Source organism: Sinocyclocheilus anshuiensis, unplaced genomic scaffold, assembly GCF_001515605.1.
Source record: "Sinocyclocheilus anshuiensis isolate Anshui unplaced genomic scaffold, SAMN03320099.WGS_v1.1 scaffold1341, whole genome shotgun sequence".
Taxonomy (NCBI): Eukaryota; Metazoa; Chordata; class Actinopteri; order Cypriniformes; family Cyprinidae; genus Sinocyclocheilus; species Sinocyclocheilus anshuiensis.
In genome coordinates this window covers 678,821-699,297 of record NW_015553274.1, presented here as the reverse complement: position 1 = coordinate 699,297, position 20,477 = coordinate 678,821, and the positions used below count along the sequence as shown (strand labels likewise).

The following is a 20,477-nucleotide window of genomic DNA, read 5'->3' as shown; positions in this document are numbered from 1 at the left end:
GCCAAATTGGCTGGTGAGTGAAAAAGTTAATTTCAATCCCTGTATATATATATATATATATATATATATTTACACAATGTAGTTTGTGATATTTTTATTTGGTTATGAATCACACTTCATCAAAACAACAACTACAAAACAGAGATGGCTGTTGGAAAATTTAGAATAAATATTCTAAAATCAGATCACAACACAGTTTGTGATGCAGCCACACAGCTCTGTAAATGTTCTTGTTGAATATCAATATAATCAGAAGCTGATTCCAGAAAAATAATAGAGGACGGTAGCAAGGAGATTTCAAATGCTGTCTTGATAAAGTGGAGAAGAAGTGGAATGACAAGATAATAGTCCCCAGAGATGTGATTCCACCAAAGCCTCTGATTCATCTGTGTTGGATCACAGACACAGGTTCACAGAGGACAGTCATGCTCAGGCACATTTGAAACATTCGCCTATGAAATACCCCACTGAATTTCTGATCAGGTCACTCCCAGAGCAATTTTTCTGATGCTTGTTTTTCTGATTTTGGATGGTGTAACATTGGACTGTGATAAGGGATTGAGAGGAAATGTAAATATAAACTACTGTATGTGGCCATGATAACAAGTCTGAGTAAGCTTTGTTTCCAGGCAGGTTTTCAGGAGACGAGACAACACCCTGGGACATTTTTTCCTTCTTATTCACTGAAAAATAACCCATTACGTAATAGTGCTCGCCTGTGCAGAAAGTGTGAGCCGACAGCCTGACTGATCCAGTTTGCGAGCATGCTTGACAGCAGACAGGCTGGGAGGAGGTGGAGAAGAGATGGGAGAGGGTGTAAGCGATGCAATTTCAAGAAGGGTTCATCTTGCTCTGTGCTCGCTCACAACGAAGTTCACCACATACAGTATGATGTGTATTTCGTTATGCATTGCCAAATTCTCCTGATCTAATATGTAGTCAGGTTTATGTAGCTAATGAGAACACATGAACACCTACTGTATCTAATATAGCTACGCTCTGATATTGTTAGAAATATTTAGACATATAATTAAGACAAAAACGTGATATTATTACATTTATTCATTTACAGATAGATAAATACAGATAGATTTAGAATTTTTTTTCAAAGTGACTTCCAAATAAGAAACAGGCGGTTCAACTTAAAGGGGTCATGTGATGTGACCCCTTTAACCACAATTTTACAGTCTCTGCACTTCTGCCATATGTACATTAACTGACAGTCACCACTGATAAGCTACCACTAAATATTGTAGAAACTTAATTTGCTATAAAGTTGCTTTGCAGCGCTGTACAAATAAACTTGACTTGACTTGACTTCTCTTCCGCTTCTTATGAATGTTTTACAGCCCTGAGGCCAGAGAGGGAGCAGCAGTTCAGAAACTTCACATAAATGCCCAGCACTCATCATATGCAGACTCTCACACATTCTCCACAGCTCTTAGGCTCCATGTGAGTGTTAGATAAGCCAAATAGGCTGAATGTGTGCTGAGAAGGAGGCTCAGAGTATTACTGTTCTCTATCACTGTAATATCTCCATATCATTTTAAGCTTGATAAAAGAATATAAAGTGGAGTAAGTGGAAGTATAAAGTGGAAGATTTAGAAAGACAGCACTATAACGTGGTGTAAGATCTAAACAGAAGGTAAAGCGGGCCTATTAGCATCTCTTTTACTTTGTGTTCCTGTGATTCAGTGAAATATGATCTGGCTGGAAGATCCAGTGAAAGTTGATCTGTAAAAATGTAAAGTATTTATATGTTGCACAACAGAGTTGAGGAATGCCATGTCATGAATCAGAAAAGTTTCATTCAGTGATAAAAAAAACCCATACACCCTTCCAGTCCTTGGGGTATAACAAAAGGATGGGATTACAGGGCAAGAGATCATTCCCGGTAACTGATCCACAGTTTTTCCTGTTTCAGAGCAGGCCATGTGACCTACTGTGGAGTCAGACCAGAGCCGAGTCTGACCTGGAGCTAAAGGTCCACTATTTTCAATCCAGTCCCCGTTTAATTCCTTTTGTTGGTTCAGTTTTGGATGCTTCAATTGAAAAGTCAAATGTGAGTGTTTCTTTTCTTTACTTGGATACATTTAATGTCTTAGACAGAAAAAAGCTCATAACCGTATCACTTATAACTTTTCACAACATCTTAAATCAAGCACAATGAATAATTCAGCTAACAGAAAACATTCTCTTAACGTACGCATAACCTTTTTTAAAAAACTGGACATTTTGAATAAATATAAATAAATTCATAAATAACTTTTTCATAACTTAAAGGAGACATATTATGCTCTTTTTTACAATATGTAATATAAGTCTCTGGTGTTCCCAGAATGTGTCTGTGAAGTTTCAGCTCAAAATACTCCACAGATCATTTATTATATCATTTTGAAAATGCCTATTTTGAGTGGAAGCAGAAACACACTGTTTTTCGGGCCTGTCACTTTAAATGCAAATGAGCTGCTGCTCCCCGCCCATTTTTCCAGAATAGAGCTGAGCCATTACAGCTCATACCTGCTAAAAACATCTGTTTTGGTTCTGATTATCATGTTTATCGCGCTGAAATCATGTGTTTTAAACCATACCAGTTTAAACTTTTGATATACGGTTTCCTGTGTGCACATCCGAAGCACACGGACAGAAAGTGGCTGTCACAGCATGTGAGTACTAAACTACGTTCTCATTCACACACAAGTTTACGTTAAAAACACACATGAGTTACAAAAAAACAGTCGGTTATGTCTGTGAAGGTAAACTGCTGGGAAATAAATTGCATGTTTATTTTAGATCTGTGTGGAAGCAGCAGTAAATAAATCAATAAATCCACTGCTGTCTTGTCTCCTCTGAGGCTGGGACTCGCAATAGTGTTCTGTGCAGCCAATGACAGAACAGTTAGCATGTTTTGCTCAAACTTTCGCCAAGGCATTAGAACTGGTACACTGTTGTCGCTTGCAAAATCAAAATGAGGAGCCGTGGGTGGAAACTTACAGATTAAGGGGCGGTAATATTATAATGAGATCCCTTTGCAACGTCACTAGGGGAGCGAAATCAGACGCGCTCTTTTTTCAGAGGCTTGCAGAAAAGGGCTTACCAAAACAAAGTTACTGGGTTAATCTTTTTCACGTTTCCTTGGTTGGTAGATGCACTGGGGACCTGATTATAGCACTTAAAACCTGGAAAAGTCAGATTTTCTGTAAACTGTATTTAGATTTTTTTTTTAAGCCATGGATCATTGGCATGAACACAAAGTGATTGTTACTTCTTACAACCATTTTGCAGACTTTGTTTGATTCACTCATTGTATGAATTAAATGTGACATGTTTGCCTTTGATATTCTCTGTAAATCAGTACATCATCAGTGAAAACAATAATGCATGATATATTAACATATTGATTAAATTAATGGACAGTTGGGCTGTCAGTGTAGCATTGAAAACTTTTGCACATCTTATGTTACCACTTAATATTGTATAAAAAGATTAATAGATGCATATGGGTCTATGAACATTCAAATTAGCTTCATTATTTTAATATAGTTTCTGAAAGCTCCAATCCTGGTCCATAAACATTTACATTAATGTGTAAATGTGTACATATTTTTAGCAGACACCTTCTTATCAAAGCAATTCATGCACAGCTCGTACATGTATAATGTTTATATTAAGCAGATAATTAAAATACAGTTAAATTGAGGCCAGCATCAAAGTGTAAAAAGAGCTTTACACAAACTTAATTACAGACAGCGCTACATGCGAGTGGAACGTTTAGACTTCTCCAAGTATTAAGACAAAAATACGAAGTAAAAGTTGATATATTGTATTTACGATGTTGTAAATATATCTAACATTTGCACATCATTAATTTTCGACGTTTAAAAGTCTAAAATCCAACCACGCCCGCTGAGTGCACAAGAAGGGGAGGGGGGCCGTAACCATCGTGATGATGACGTCCTCTCACTTGCTCTAATTGGTTTAAACCCCATGGTCTCAGAGTGGTCCTCCTCAAACCCCGCCCTTATTTCAATGCCTTATCATTTACTGGTCAATTTAGGTTGACTGACGTTAGAAAGCAGGGCATATCTGAGACATGATTGGACTTGTGTTCTAAACGCCACGCCCATCTTTCTTGTTCGGTTGAGGTGAAGGCGAAACTTTTCTCCCTCCAACCCAAAGCGGATATAGCTTTCGCGGAGTAGCTGATTGGTACCGTACTTCAAGGTGGGAATTTTTTCTTATCTCTTGTTCTTCCCCGTCGTATATGATTCCTTACTCCAGTTATATAATGAATATGATAATGTTTTCTGCCAGGCGTTATTTCGGAAAAAGCCATGTTAGACAGGAGTGCAGTCGTTAGCTGTCATAAGCTAACCAAATCAATTGCACGCGCTACCAGGTGAACTACGGTTTATTCAAAACCAATGCAATCATTTGCTATTTATTTACATTATTTACTTTAAACAATGTTTAAGTTATCTATTCTACATGAATCGCGGACAGCTTTGCTGGAAGTGACAGGGAATCGTGGCGCTCGTCAGTATAGCAGGTTAGCCATTGGCTGGTTTATAGACAGAATTAGATTAGACAGTGTGAGTAACCAGAGCAGGAGAAATGTAAGAGTTTATGTTTGATATTAAAATCGCCATGCTATTTATTTTGTATTTTAAATAAGGTTAATATAACAGTAGCGATCATTAATGATGCATGCCTCTAAACCGCTTCACGTGATTTAAAAGCACATGTTAAAATATGTATTGTGTAACATAAAACTTCTTCTTTGACAACCTTATAGCCGGGACAACATGCTAAAATACCATATTCCTAAATCTGTGTCCATTCTGAACATGTTATGAATTAAAATGCTTTAGTGATATCTGAGGTTTTATTTCTCCTCAGGTGCGCCTGGATCGCTTCACCCTCACTGCTTCGGCCAGCCAGCCTCTTCTCTCCCCCCTTTACACACTGTTTTTTCTCTCCCTTCCCTCTTTGCCGGACTCGCAATTTCCCGGAGTTTAAACGGCCGCGTCGTGCGATTAAATCATGGATAAGACGGAGCTGATTCAGAAAGCCAAGCTGGCGGAGCAGGCGGAGCGCTATGATGATATGGCCGCGTGCATGAAGCAGGTGACGGAGCAGGGAGTCGAGCTCACCAACGAGGAGAGGAACCTGCTCTCCGTCGCCTACAAGAACGTCGTCGGGGCCCGGAGGTCGGCCTGGAGGGTTATCTCGAGTATCGAACAGAAAACCGAGGGCAACGACAAGAAGCTTCAGATGGTTAAGGAGTACAGGGAGAAGGTGGAGGTCGAATTACGCGATATTTGCAACGAGGTGTTGGTAAGGCTCTACGCTATAATGCCTATGTACTATACAGCACATACTCTATTCTGGCTATGCACTAACTACTGACTCTCTATACTACACTTGCAATACCGTAGTGACTATATACGAACTATACCCAATACTGACTCTGTATTGACTAGATTTCTGTATTGGCTCAATATATTGTGTAATCTATACTGCCTCTATAATGTTAACTGTAGTAAATATTGACATTCTATGTTACTCACTTAAGGCCAGTTCCAGTGCCTCTTGTATTGTTCATATTCTATTGTAGTTTTTTTATTTAAAGGGGTCATATGATGCAATTTAAAATTTTCCTTTCTCTTTGGAGTGTTACAAGCTGTTCGTGAATAGATAAGATCCCTAAAGTTGCAAAGACTAAAGTCTCAAACCCAAAGAGATATTCTTTATAAAAGTTAAGACTTGTCCACGCCCTCCTAAAACGGCTCGCTTAAACACGCCCCCACATGTCTACGTCACTGAGAAGCGCTTGTTGTTTGTCGTTTCTCCGATCACAAATGCAGACATGGTTTTATGTTTACACGGCGCGATACGCAACGTATAAAAAAACAGTATAAATCATTATAATCAGTCCCCACTGGATGCAACAAATGCCTGGTTTGTAATGAGTTTTATTGGTGTTGTCTCATCTTGCCGGGACACGGCATCACAGTATGGTAAGGGGCGTAACATTTCTGTCACACGCTTGAGGTATTCGGCCAATCACAACGCACTGGATAGCTGGCCAATCAGAGCACACCTCGCTTTTCAGAACGATGAGCTTTGTAAAAATCGACGCGCGTTTCAGAAAGATGGGGCATAGAGGAGAAACAATAATGTACAGTATGTGGAAAATAATTAGTTTTTTTAACTTTAAACTGCATAAACACATTGCATTACACCAAATACACAACATAATGTTCTTTTTAGCAACATCATATGACCCCTTTAATATTTTGAATTAGTTTTTAATTTTACATTTTTAGTTTTCACTTTGTTTCATTTTGTTTTAGTATGTGCTTATATATTTTTTTCTATATAGCTTCATTTTTATTTCAGTTATAATTTTAGTACTTATGTTTTAAAATATTTTTTTACATTTATAACATTTCTGTGTTTTTCATCAAAAAAAAAAAAAAATTATTTTGGGTTGTTTATAGTGCCTATATCCTGGTTATATCTGGTGCTGTTTTATACTAACCATGCTCAGTACTGACTATATTCCTGCAGTTTATACCAGCTATAATATATTCTGTTTCTATACTGAAAGTCCTGGCTGACCTCTGTGCATCAGTAGTACATATGGAGGATTATATATGCATACACATATGGACGCTTTAAGGTTTAGAGATGATGAGGAGCTGGTTGTGAGCAGCAGCAGGGATCTGTCACTGTTAGTAGTGTCATCTTTGGTGGTACATGATAGACATTGAACCCAGTGCTTTTGTTCCCCACCACTTCTTTGTATTAGGAATAGTTGTATTCATATCAAAATGAGTGCTGTATAGAGCCGTGGCACATACAGTGCTCTAGTGTATAGCTTGGCACATGATCACAGTGCTCTTGTTGTAAGAGGCTATCGTGGAATTATTAGAGAATTGATTCTTCCGAGCAGTGGTGCAGAGAGCAACAACCAAGCCTTCAGCTTCTCACAATCAATATGTATTGCAGGCAGAAGTACAGCATCTTTCTTTCTCCTCCCACAGGCAGTGACAGTGAGATTCTGTGTCATCACTATTGTATTCTCCTGGTAGCCCAGTCATCTGTTTCATACGCTTCTCAAATTTGTTTTAATTCTGCTGCAGCAAAGACAAGACTATTAATGTCAAGTGTTTATAAAATAAGCAGTAAATAAGAGCTTTAGGACCAGAGCTTGCAAAAACTGAAAATGTATGGACTAACAGATAATTTAAAGGGACAGTTCTCCCTAAAATGAAAATTCTGTCATTATTTACTCAGCCTAATGTCATTCTGAACCTGTATGACGTTTTCTTCAGTGGAATACAGAAGATATTTTGAAAAATGTCTTCATGCAGAATTTCTCCTTAATATTTAGTTGGTTTTAAAGGGGTCATATGATGCTGCTAAAAAGAACATTATTTTGTGTATTTGGTGTAATGAAATGTGTTTATGCGGTTTAAAGTTAAAAAAACACATTATTTTCCACATACTGTACATTATTGAATGTACATTTTGTAACGTGTCGATTTTTACAAAGCTCATCGGTCTGAAAAAGCGAGGTGTGCTGTGATTGGCCAGCTATCCAGTGCGTTGTGATTGGCCGAATTCCTCAAGCGTGAGACGGAAATGTTACGCAGGCATGACGAAGCGGATATCGTCCTCTTTTGGAAGACCAAACAAAGTAGTTTCGCTTTCACAATGAAGCACACAGCGTCTTCACGACATGGCGGCAGCAACAACAATACTACAGTGAGAATAAAAGTTACGCCTTCTTTCTTTGCGTGAACGTTTGGGCGGCGTTATGCAAATCTTCCCACATAGTGAGGTAGATATGTGGGGGCGTGTTAGAACGAGCCGTTTTAGGTAGGCGTGGCTGACTCTTAACTTTTATAAAGAATATCTTTGGATCTTTAATCTCTTTGGATTTGAGACTTTAGTCTTTGCAACTTTACAGATCTTCTTTATGCACCAAGAGCTTGTAACACTCCAAAGAGAAAGGAAAAATCGAAATCGCATCATATGACCCCTTTAAACAACATGAGGGTGAAAAAAAATCTATTTCAGGGTGACCAGTCTCTTTAAAATGCTTTGTCATTTTGATAAAAAGAGATCTGGTCTGTTGAGAGTTATTATTGAAAACTCAAACTAATATTAAAACTATAAAAAAGTATTTGTTACTTGAAATTAACTTTAACTTACTGAAATAAAATATAAAAAAACTAAAAATAAGTAAAATTAAATATGAAATAGTTGCATTTCCCTACTTTAGAAATATAGGACTATGAGATAAATAAGGATTTTGAGAGAGAAACGAGAGATATTTCAAGAGTGATTTCAGTGGAATAATTCATGGGTTATTGTTCATTATATCAGGTGACCAGATCACAAGATCTCAGTGTCTGTTGTCTTTCATATTGCAAGAGCAGAACAATTAAAAATATTATATAATATATATATAAAAAAAAAATATATATATATATATAATAAAAAAAAGAAAAAAAAAAAGCTTGCAACAGAGTGTTTGGTGCACTGACTTTTTGACTTAAACTCAAACAGGATTGCATATTATTATTATTATTTTTAGTATTAAAAACTGACAAACCTTTATAATATTATTATGAAGGTTTGTCAGTTAAACCAGCTTAAAAAGACATAATAATTCAGCAGCTCTCTCTGTCACAAAGGTTTTTGCTGATCAGTTGAGCTCTCTGGTGGACCTCCGGCTCACATTACCTGCATCTTTCTCTCACAGGTCTTATAAAGGAGTTTTTATGGTTGTCACATGCTGCAGATAAAAACATATTTGTGGTTAGAAACAAGAGACCTCAGCTATTAAAATAGCTGTTAAGAAGTTTCCGTGGCAATGCGTTGCCTTGCAGTTGATTGTTGTAGTGTGCTCTGTTTTTTTAATAGTGCAGTTTGTTTGTTAATCTGTCTGCATGGAGGGCTATCCTTAACATAAGGGGCCCATCCTGGAACGGGGAGTGATTGTGTGCATGCATACTGTAGGGTACATATAATGTTGCACAAGGTGGCAGGAAATGGACGTGCATATCTTCATGTAAGACACTGTTTTCTCTGCATTTCTTTATGCTGAAGAAAAGGGGAGGGGGGCATTAAAAGTAGAGGTCGACTGATAGTGGATTTTGCCGATACTGATAGTTCCAGCAATCAACTATCGGTGCCGATTAATCGGCAAAACCGATACATCGGTTGACCTCTAATTAAAAGAACTGGTTTCCTGTCAAACAAAGAAAGGAGAGTGTGTGAAGACGGGAAGGTCGGGCTGCTGACAAACAGGGAGTAGCCTATATCCATTGCAGTGCAGTTTAAAGGGCATGACTTTATGAAGCCTCTCATTGTCTGAAGGGTGTGACTATCAAGAGAGGTCAAGGTTTGACTGGTTAGCATGGCCCAGTAAGCCTCTGCAAATGAGTCTTTCTCCAGTGATTGCCATTCAAAAGTACCTATGTATATCAGTGTTGTTAGTGTTAACTAAAACTATTAAAATTATTTATTACTGAAATAAAGCTAAAATTAAATAAATAAAATATTAGATGTTTAATGTTTTTTTGTTTTTTTTTTAATTAAATGAAAACTAGAAACTAACAGCAATAGATTTAAGTTAAAGGTCCCATATTGTCAAAACTGAAATTTCCTGACTTCCGTAAAAAGGTGACGTCAGAACTACTCAGTCACCGCCTTTAGTCACCACCCCGAGCACTGCCCACAGTCCCACTCTCCTTTTACCAAACCCCCAGACAACATCGCGTCCATACCATTGCTGAGCAACAACAACACGGAAACATGTCGAGAAAACGCTGTTCAGTCTGGATGTCAGGAAACTACATCATTGCACAGTAGGGCTGTGACGGTCGCGTCAACCGTTGTCTATTGCCACCGGCGGTAGTGCATGAGACGTCACACACTCTATAACAAGCATAATACAAAGTTTTGTGTACAAGTGTAATGGTAACAGTTACAAATTGTTTTATTTAGACTATAAGTCTATGCTAATTCACAAATTACCTCAAACGCCATACACGGTACAAATATGCCAAAAAAACCCGGCAAATACTACATGTTAGGGCTGCATGATTAATCGAATGCGATTGTCATGTGCATTTTGTTAGTAAAGCCGGTTCTGTAATCAGCAGTAAATCATCATCATGTGATTTCAGATGGAGCAGCATTTACTACACGCAAAAAAATCGCAGATGACTTGCTATTCATCAAAGAATCCTGGAAATAATGTATCCCTGTTTCTACAAAACTTTTAAGCAGAATCACTGTTCAACAAGACAATCTTTTCAAAAACATGTTATCTTTTTTTTTATAGGAACTTTTTCGGGAGAGAGAGACTCTCTAATTCTAGGTCTCTTTGTTCAGTACCTTTTTCTGAGTGTTTCTGGTTTACGTGAGATTGTCTGCATGTGTTTCCCTTTCTTCTGTTCCACAACACCCAAGGTGACCTTTATTCCATCAATGTTTAGTTACTCTTCAGGTCACATATTTATGTTTGGAAAAACCTAGAAGAAATCCAGAAAGTGTTACGGTTTCTTCAATTTAAATGTTGTAATGTTTCATTTTTATTGCCTGTATGCTGACAGTGGCTTTTATGTTCAGACACATCCGTGTCTGTGTTGTCATGAGGGGTGTGTGTTGCAGTGCTCAGATGTGCTGTTAAATCAGGCATTAGGAAGCACATGTGATGTAGCTGCTGCTTGGACTGTGCAATCGCAGGGTCATGTGGGGCCATAGTACCATGACTGGTCTCTTTAGATTAAATGTCAATTTTCACGTCAAAGTCGTTTTCTTTTCTTCATTTTTCTTTTTTTCAATTTCTTCTCTTTTTAGTTTCCTCTCTTTTGTTTTTTTTGTTTCACAGTGAGGAAATGCACACAGCTGGCACAGCAGATCTAAAATGACAGTCTGAGCATTGAAAGGGCTGGGGTGTCACACAGGAAGTCTGCACCGTTCTGTGCTTTTCAGTTGTGTTTATTTGTGTTTGCATGGTTTGTCTAACAGCCCTACTGAACGACCAACGCCCAGAATGTAGTAAACTGGGGAAGATGCTGAATATCAGTCAGTGTAATAGCCTCAGACTGGAGTGGAAGAGAATTTGGGTTCTTGGAATAAAATATGAGAAACTTTGTGCTTGCTTTGTCAGTTAATATTTTTCATGTTTATAATCCCATAATACTGCAGCCATTTCCACCTTAATTAATTGCTTCTGTTGTAACAGTTTTGTTTAAGGTAGATAAACAAGCTCTCTCTATCGGTCTATCCTTACACTTCCTTTCTCTCCCCACCCTTAGGGACTGCTGGACAAATATTTGATCAAGAACTCAACAAATGCTGAGAGCAAAGTCTTCTATTTAAAGATGAAGGGTGACTACTACAGATATCTTGCTGAGGTTGCCTCAGGAGATGACAGGAAGGGTAAGTGTCTTACTGATTTTCTGCTATAAAGGAAAGGGCTGTATATGCATGTTGTTTTCTCATATTTAAGCACAAATGTTTCATCTCAGATTGTGAATTACACAAATTTGGTCTGTATTTGGGAGACCTCATCTGTGCTGCATCTTGTGCTTTGCTCTGGGCCAAATTGGGTCTTTGGACTTAAAGTTCAGGATGAATGAGTCTGGGTTCTGTGCCGAGTATTTTGCTGCCTTGTGGCGTTTTCTGCACACTCCTTGAGTCAGCTGCTTGTCCTTCTGGGGCCTTTTATTCCCCTTCTGGCAGGCTACAGAACAGGAGCAGTCATGGAGAACCAGTTCAGAATATGCCTACATTGCCAAGCATCTAATGCTGGAGGATATTTCACCATCTCGACCTTAAGGGTTATGCCTTTTATGCCTTTAGATGTTTTGAGATTTCACCAAGGCATTCTGTAATTGATAATGCTTATGTATTTTTATTCTTATACCATTATATTCATATTCATACTTATACATTAAACTGACATCATATTTTTAAGTTTGTTTTTATTACAACCAGATGTACATATCAGCATAGATAGTAGGATTTTTGAATATCATCTTGGACAAAGGGGACCCTGGAGTTAGTTAAGAACCATTAAACTAAAGCCAACCAGTGAAAGGGTTAAGAAGTCTACATTCCTAGAGCTTTGTTTTTGAGACAAAAACCACTAACTCATTGCTACTAGTTATAATATAATATAGTTATAATATTATTATTATTTTTTTTTTACCAATCACTAATATTTTCATATAACTTTTTGTGTGTGTGTGTCACTACAGACGCGATAACCAACTCTCAAGGCGCCTACCAGGATGCTTTTGATATCAGTAAGAAGGAGATGCAACCCACACACCCCATCCGTCTGGGACTGGCTCTCAACTTCTCTGTCTTCTACTATGAGATCCTCAGCTCTCCCGAGCAGGCCTGCGCTCTGGCCAAACAAGTAGGTCTTTAGACGACAACACCACTGTGTTGCTATTTATTTAAAGGGGTCCTATTATGCTCTTTTACAAAGTCTTGATTTTGTTTTGGGGGATGTACTAGAACAGGCTCTCATACTAGGTTGTTCGAAAAACACATTATTTTTCACATATTTTACATTATTACAACACCTCTCTCCCAAGTCTGCCATGAACAGCTCGAATAGTTCCTGTATCAAATGAAGGCCCGCCTTCTGAAATAAGAAATGTGCTGTGATTGGTTAGCTGGGCCAGTGTGTGTTGTGATTGGCAGCACTCGGCGCCTGGTCGGGAAATGTCATGCCCCTTACTAGTGTTGTCACGGTACCAAAATTTCAGTATTCGGTACCAATACCAGTGAAAATCCACGGTTCTCGGTACCAATTTCGGTACCAAAGCAAAACACAAAAACATGCTAATTGAACAACATTTTTATGAATAACGTTAAACAAAAATTAAATGTACAAAACCAATGCCATTCTTTATACTTATTTAAAAGTGTTTCAAGTTTTCCCTCAAGTAATAAAAGTATGAAAAAAAAAACATTTTTAATCCAAGTCCTGTGAATGACTACAGTCACTTTATATAATGAAAAGCTTATATTTTATATTGTATATTATAGCTTTTATTTTCATCTAAACATTGAGCTACACGCATATATAGAGCAAATAACATAAAAGCCTAAATTAAATCTGTTAATCATATGAAGTGATTGTACCTTTTACTGGGCTCCAGACTAACTATTTTTACTAGGAGCACTGTAGCCCCTGACTGAATTTTTAGGAGCACAAGCAGAACATTTAGGGGCACACCTTAAATTAGCCTGCAATACAGTCGTTCACATATTTCCCCATTTTAACTGTATTACTGACAAATGCTTTGATAATAAATAGACTTAACTCATAGAAATTACAATGTGCAGTATTCTTTTAATTTCAGAGGGATATGAAAAAATATATATGATATGAAAAAAATACTATTGTTTTGCATTAAGTGCAGTTACTAATAATATTACATGTTCATTTCTTGTTTATTTCATTTTTAAATATTGGGTACAGAAACCAAAAGAGTATGTATAATGTTAGTTGGTTAACTTCATTTATCAAATAGATACAGTCAAACCAAAACTTATTCAAGGTCAAGGTCAGTTTATTTATATAGCACATTTAAAAACAGCTAGTGTATGCCAAAGTGCTGTACATATACAAATAAAGTAAATATAGAGATTAAGAGAATTAAAAGAAATGACTCAAAAACACGTAATCAATTCAAAAACACATTAACATACACAAACATACATTTCCTCCAAAAGCCAAGGAATACAGATAAGTCTTCAGGCGGGATTTAAAAACAGGAAGGGAAGGCGCAGATCTAATGTCCAGAAGTATACTGTTCCATAGTTGAGGACCGGCTACAGAAAAAGCCCGATCCCCCTTCAATTTTAAGCGAGAGCGAGGTATATGCGAGAAAAGTTTATCAGAGGATCTGATAGAGCGAAAGGATTGCTGATAGCTGAGAAGTTCGGACAAGTATGATGGGGCTAGATCATTTAATGCTTTATACACAAATAATAAAATCTTAAAATGGATCCTATGCTGCACCGGTAACCAATGAAGAGATGCTAGGACAGGAGAAATGCTTTCTCTCATCTTAGTACCAGTCAGCAACCTCGCGGCTGTGTTCTGGACCAACTGCAAGCGATTCAGCGATGAATGATTGAGACCCATATAAAGCGCATTGCAATAATCAAGTCTGGAAGTGATGAAGGCATGAGAAACTATCTCCAAATCCTTAAACGAGAGCATAGATTTTAATTTGGCTATTTCCCTTATTTAAAAAAAGCTGCTCTTCACCACAGCACTTATCTGTTTTTCAAAATTCAGATCAGTGTCAAAAATCACACCTAAGTTTTTAGCAAAAGGATGAATGTTTGATGACATAGTTTGATATCCAGACTCGGTGCTATGATGGGCTCTAAAACCAGACTGAAATTTATCTAAAATATCGTTTTGTGAGACAAAAGAAGACAACTGATTAAAATCAATTTTCTCTAAAATTTTAGACAAGAACAGCAACTTAGAAATAGGGCGGAAATTTTTAAGATTGGTTGTGTCTAAATTTGGCTTCTTAAGAAGAGGCGTGATCACTGCTTGTTTGAGGCATATAGGAACACGGCCACTGTCTAAGGATCTGTTTATAATAGCCAGTACACTAGGGCTGATAGTATCCAGGACCTCTCCAAAGAGCCGGGTGGGCATAACATCCACAGGAGAAGTGCTAGGCTTAATCTTGTGAACTATATCGCCAAGCTCAGAAAGGGATATTGGTTCAAACCGTTCAAAAAAGCATGGCAAGTGAGTGGTTCAGAGGGGTCATGACTGCACATTGTAACAGTAGACCGTATGGTGTCCACCTTTCCCATAAAAGAATGTAGGAATGCTGCACAGGTCTCTGGAGTACTGTCCAGACCAGAAGTGCATTTAGTCGCAAATTGAAGAAAAGTTTGAAAAGCCAACAGGTGCTCCTCTGTTGCCATCTACAGGTTATAATGGTGATTTGATGTATTTTTTTATTTATTTTACAAGTGTTTGTTCACCACAGTATATTTTGGTCATTCCATTGAAAATAACATTCAAATTGAATCATTTTGGAGCTTTAAAGTGCTGGAAACAATTGTGTGAAATGCTTGTAAGTCATTGAAAATTGCTTGAATTTCTCTCTCAAAAGATTGTACAAACCCTGAAATGAATAATGTAATAACATTTGACTATTTCTACCACAACACCATGGTTACAGTTAGCGTTACTGCTTCTTGTTTTCTACGTCAGCACGGTTTGATCTGTTTATAACAGAGAATTCTGTGCAGAATTTGAATGCATCTCACTAGATCTCGCAGCAACCTTTATTCATTCTGCAGCGAATTCAAACGCTTGTCGCTGGATCTCGCAGCGCTGTGCAGTAACAGTGTCGCAAAATCAACTTTGGTTCCCGAGTAAAACTGTTCTGAGCTCGGACAAGTTTGTTTGTGTCGCGGCCCGAGTTGATAAACGGTCCGCGCTGCGCAGCTCAAACGAGTAGCGGGATTTTGTTGCTTTTGTTTCATTTGCCGTTTGATATTTCTCACATGCGACAGACTATTTGGTCGCAGTCTGGAGCCCTGCTTTGAGGAACAGAAACCTCTCGGGTTTCATTAAAATATCTTAATTTGTGTTTTGAAGATTAACCAAAGTCTTAATGGTTTGGAACGACATGAGGATAAGTAAATGCTGATTTTCATTTTAAGGTAAAGTCTATAATTTATTTATAATTTTTTTCAGCATTTCAGCTTTCAGCTCGACCAATAATATGAGTTTGAGGAGGGACTACCTGTACTAAGCTGTTTAGCAGGGATTTTACAGGTTTTTCGCAAAACAATAGCATATAGGGTTGGGGCTCATTTTTTCCATTCTTTTAGGTGCTGGTAGTAGTGGAAAATACTCACTTCAACTTTAATTAGACCTTGAACTCAATAAAGGGAAATTCCTATGGAAATTTTACCCACTTGTCCTTCTGGATTTTTAGCTTTTCCTCAAGCTTTGAATTTCATCAGACACATGGTTCGCATACCAGGGGGCTTGACTTTTGTGGTTCTTCACATACTTCAACTTATTGTGGCCTTGTGCTTGCAGGCCTTTGATGAAGCCATTGCAGAGCTGGATACACTGAATGAAGACTCGTACAAAGACAGCACACTTATCATGCAGCTGCTTAGAGACAACCTCACAGTGAGTTACAAAGAAGGTCATACTAACCTACAGAAGACCAAAAATAATCTTCTCTGAGACTTGTGGCTTGTGCTTTGGATAAGTTATATTACAATCATTTATATTGGGAATTCAAAATATAAATGTTCAGTATTCAAAAACAGCTTTTTGTCTTCTTTTTTTTAATTAGTTATGGACCTCTGACAACGCTGCAGATGAGGGTGAAGGAGGAGATGGAGGAGAGAACTAAACACCCACATCTATCCACATATTAAAGAAAAAGAATCCTGGAAAAAGACAACTTTTTACACTTCTTCATTCCTTATTGTTTCACTTATGATTATTCTTGCCATGTAAACCTATGATCATTACCAATGAGCTGTGAGTGTGGGAATTCAAATCAGTCCGTTTTTTTTTCTCTGTTTTCCACCACCTGGCTTGTGGTTGTAATGAAGGTAAATATTAAGTTAAAGTAATATTTCCACTCCTCAGTTTTGTGTTTTTGTCCATTGGCCTTCTATATGTGCAGTGTCTGCTGTAGAAAAGTATTAGCCTCACATAAAATCAATTGTCCTTTAATTGTGACACAGCAACTAGTGTGTATATTCTGGTGAACTGAAACATTGGAAGTGTCAGTCACAAAATGCAAAGCGTTTTGCCTCAAGCATGGCTAGTTCCTGTCCTGCTCTATCACCTTCCATTATATGTCTCTCTAGGGAGATCAACATGCACTTGAATGAGATAAATGTCTTGTTGACTGTCATAGTGTTGGCTTAAAATGGGCCTGTGATTTAGTATTGATAGCAGGAAGGCTGTTGTCTGATGTACCAAGTCAGCTAGCTTTGCTCTGCCAAGTATGCACTTTTTTTCATTGACCATTTGAATCATGTCTTCATCATGAAGGTCACGAAACACTCCTGCCTAGTTATGGTTTTCACTATAATGTGTTACCTTGTGATGGCTTGTGATAATTAAAAAGGAAAATAAATATCATGCATGCCCATTTTTCAATATACACTGGAATGGGAACCAATACTGCATACTTGTTCCACAGTTTGGTTTAGTACTTTTCATTGCAGGTTTATGCACATGTTGAGAGGATGTTTGATTTGTCAAGTGATGTCAATGGAGTTAATTGGACCACTTGTGTTTTTGCTAATCATTGACTGTAGTCCCCCCAAAGCCTTGTGAAAATGTACAAGCCCTACATAACAGCAATGTAACCTGAATTAAAATGACCATTTTATAAACCATACAGTTTTGTTTTGAAATTTGTTTCACTGTTTTCTCTCAGACTGTCTTGGTGACTTTTTTTGTGAGATAATGTGATGCAATTGACGGGGTTTCTGATTATATAGACATTGATGTGTGTATTTCTGTCCCTTATTTATTTATTCTTTTTTTTTAATGCCAGTAGCATTTTTGTTTACATCACTTTGCAGAAGTGTCTAATCAAATGCTGTTATTCTAGAACGCAAATGATTGGCCAAAAGGATGGAGTGTAGAATGAGTCATCAGTATTTTTGGTCCGTTTTCCAGAAAAAGGAAAAACTGAATGCTACAAGTAAAAATAGTCAGCATTTACTAGTACAGTAGGGCACCCGAACAACTAATAGACGTGGACTAAAAGCCATTAAACTCATTATTATTAATGGTTTAACAGTTCTTTGAAAATAATTAGTACTTATGACAAATAAACTTAATGCTTTAAGTCAGTTATAATATACTAAATTAAAAGATTTACGCCTGCTTGTATACTGTCCTCCAAATGAGTCTAGACGCTGGTCTGAATATCATGGGGTTTGAGGTAAGAATTTAAAAATAGTGTCCGGACGAGACCGAGTATGTTCTCAAAACCAAGTGTGCTCTCTACCTAGACAAGCTCACACGACTGTGACGCCGAACAAATGCTGACTATATAGGCAGCACACAAGGTTTTTAGCCTCAGCCCGAGAGTTTATCCTCTTACGTAACTCATACCGCGGATACACTGACTAACACCCATTTGAAATGTCTCGTGTAAAGTCACGCGTGAATTTAAAATCAACCCTTTAAATCAGTCTTTTGAAAACGCCTTAAACACGATCTCTAGATCAAGTTAATAGTGATTTCCTGGCGCGTGGTGAAACTGATCCAGCCATCCCACATTAAATACTTCCGGGTGTTTCACTACACTCAGATGTTGGCATGATTTGGTTATGAGTGAATCTTTTTTTCTTTATAACATCAGGCGACGTGGACGAGAGCGTCTTGAAGTGAGCGTTTTTCTTTTGGTCTTCTTTGATACTCAATTGATACTTTGTGGCTTTGTTTTATCCAGCCAGATGTGAGCGTGTACATTTGTTTGGCCATGTCCAGATGTTGATCTCAAACAGATTGATAATCCATGGGATTAAATGCCGCTGCTGTGTGAGGTTCTGCATTGTGCATTAACGTCCTCGCCATGAAACGCATTGTTTTCTTTCTGGCGTCGTTTTTCTTGACGGAATGTTCAAGGAGACCCATTAGGGATGTCCTAGACGACGAGTACGGTGAGTTATTGGGAATGGGAATACTTTGAAAACATTATGGATGCATTTAAATTGAAAGATAGTGTTGTGTTGGTGACGCCGTCATTACCATATTGCGCTGTTTCAAAACCCTTACTGTATTTCAAATATCAGATCGTGTTTTTGTTATTGAATTGAATGACTTTCAGCAAACCGTTTGAGAAACTAAACTGCAAAAGCATTTTACGAGAGTTTAATATGGCAACCATACTTTTAGTTATATGTATATAATTAGTGGTATTATAAACAAAATGATAAACAACGATATAAGCAAAAAGTTAATAATGAGTATAACTTATTCTGCAGAAAACAATGGCCATTTAATTTGTCTTTTTCTCTTTCTGTTAATGAAAATTGTTCCAAAAGAAGCCAAAGCCTATTAAGTTAGAATTGAGAGGTAAACTCCGAATTCGAAGAAAAGAAGTAAGGATTGCGAGAAATAAACTCGCAAATCTAAGAAAAAGTCAGAATGGCAAGATATAAACCTGAAATTGCGGGAATTAAAGTCAGAATTGCAAGATGTAAACAGAATTCTGAGAAAACAAATGTCACAATTGCAAATTGTTTACTCAGAATGTGGAGAAAAAAAAGTAAGAATTGTGAGATGTAAACTCAAAATTCAGAAAAAAAGTCAGAATTGTTAGATACAAATGTGCATTTTAAGAAAAACTGAGAAAAGCAAGATGGTAACTCAAAATTGCGAGATATAAACTCACAATTGTGAAAAAATAAAGTTGTAATTGTTATAAATTCGCAATTCTAAAAAGGTATGAATTGTCATAGACGTGCAATTGCAAGAAATAAAGTCAGAATTGTGAGATAAAAAGTCGCAATTACCTTTTTTTTTTATTCCGTGGTCATAGTTGAGAGAAACTCTTTCTGAGCAGTAAATTCATGTATAAAGTTGTTACCTGTGCCTCTTTCAGACCAGCTCAGCTCATTGCTGTCAGACTTTGATGTTCTTCAGCTGTCCAGTCTTCAACAGCATTCGGTTCGTAAGAGAGACGTCCAGTCGCAAACGCATGCAGAAAGACTTCTCGGTTTCACTGCATTGCAGAGGTGAATACTCATCACCCATGTACCATGACACAATGTCACCGCCAATATTAGTGCTCAGTCATTTGATAAACTCCCCTAAATATTTCACAGGCATTTCAAATTGTACCTGACAACCAACACAGAGCTCTTCACTCATGACTTTAAGGCTGTGGTAGTAGGGGAGAATGGTGCTCAAGAGATGTACGAGGTCCAGAGAGAAAACTTCTTCACTGGCCATGTCATTGGTAACTCTGTGTTTTAATATCTAAAGTACTTTTAAAGGGGTCATATGATGCGATTTCAATTTTTCCTTTCTATTTGGAGTGTTACAAGCTCTTGGTGCATAAAGAAGATCTGTAAAGCTGCAAAGACTAAAGTCTCAAATCCAAAGATATATTCTTTATAAAAGGTCAGAGTCAGCCACACCTACCTAAAACGGCTCGTTCTAACACGCCCCCACATATCTACCTCACTATGTGGGAAGATTTGCATAACGCCGCCCAAATGTTCACGCAAAGAAAGAAGGCGTAACTTTTATTCTCGCTGTAGTATTGTTGTTGCCGCCATGTCGTGAAGGCGCTGTGTGTTTCGTTGTGAAAGCGAAACTACTTTGTTTGGCCTTCCAAAAGAGGACGATATCCGCTTCGTCATGCCTAGAGCTGATCTGTGCTGGTCGCTGA

At 37.7% G+C, this 20,477-nt stretch overlaps 2 protein-coding genes across 5 annotated transcripts in view; both read left to right on the top strand.

The window, feature by feature from the left end:
* Positions 1 to 4,107: 4,107 nt before the first annotated feature.
* Positions 4,108 to 17,481, top strand: ywhaqa (tyrosine 3-monooxygenase/tryptophan 5-monooxygenase activation protein, theta polypeptide a). 2 transcript variants are annotated; one of them, XM_016460049.1, is made up of 6 exons: positions 4,108 to 4,224; positions 4,900 to 5,337; positions 11,343 to 11,466; positions 12,288 to 12,451; positions 16,136 to 16,231; positions 16,401 to 17,481. In XM_016460049.1, the coding sequence occupies exons 2-6, from the start codon at positions 5,044 to 5,046 to the stop codon at positions 16,458 to 16,460; spliced, it is 738 nt and encodes a 245-aa protein (XP_016315535.1). In that variant the 5' UTR covers positions 4,108 to 4,224; positions 4,900 to 5,043; the 3' UTR covers positions 16,461 to 17,481. The 2 variants fall into 2 exon arrangements, with proteins under 2 accessions (XP_016315535.1, XP_016315536.1); XM_016460050.1 differs by lacking the exon at positions 4,108 to 4,224 and adding an exon at positions 4,262 to 4,399.
* A 770-nt stretch (positions 17,482 to 18,251) lies between these two features.
* The window catches only part of LOC107668236 (disintegrin and metalloproteinase domain-containing protein 17-like), a 12,603-nt gene continuing 10,377 nt past the window's right edge, over positions 18,252 to 20,477 (top strand). For 2 of the 3 annotated variants that reach the window (XM_016460045.1, XM_016460043.1), the window contains exons 1-3: positions 18,252 to 18,741; positions 19,686 to 19,818; positions 19,909 to 20,042. In XM_016460045.1, coding sequence (XP_016315531.1) covers positions 18,654 to 18,741; positions 19,686 to 19,818; positions 19,909 to 20,042 — 355 coding nt within the window. In that variant the 5' untranslated portion in view covers positions 18,252 to 18,653. The remainder of the gene's footprint in view (positions 18,742 to 19,685; positions 19,819 to 19,908; positions 20,043 to 20,477) is intronic. The other variant, XM_016460044.1, reaches the window with a different exon arrangement.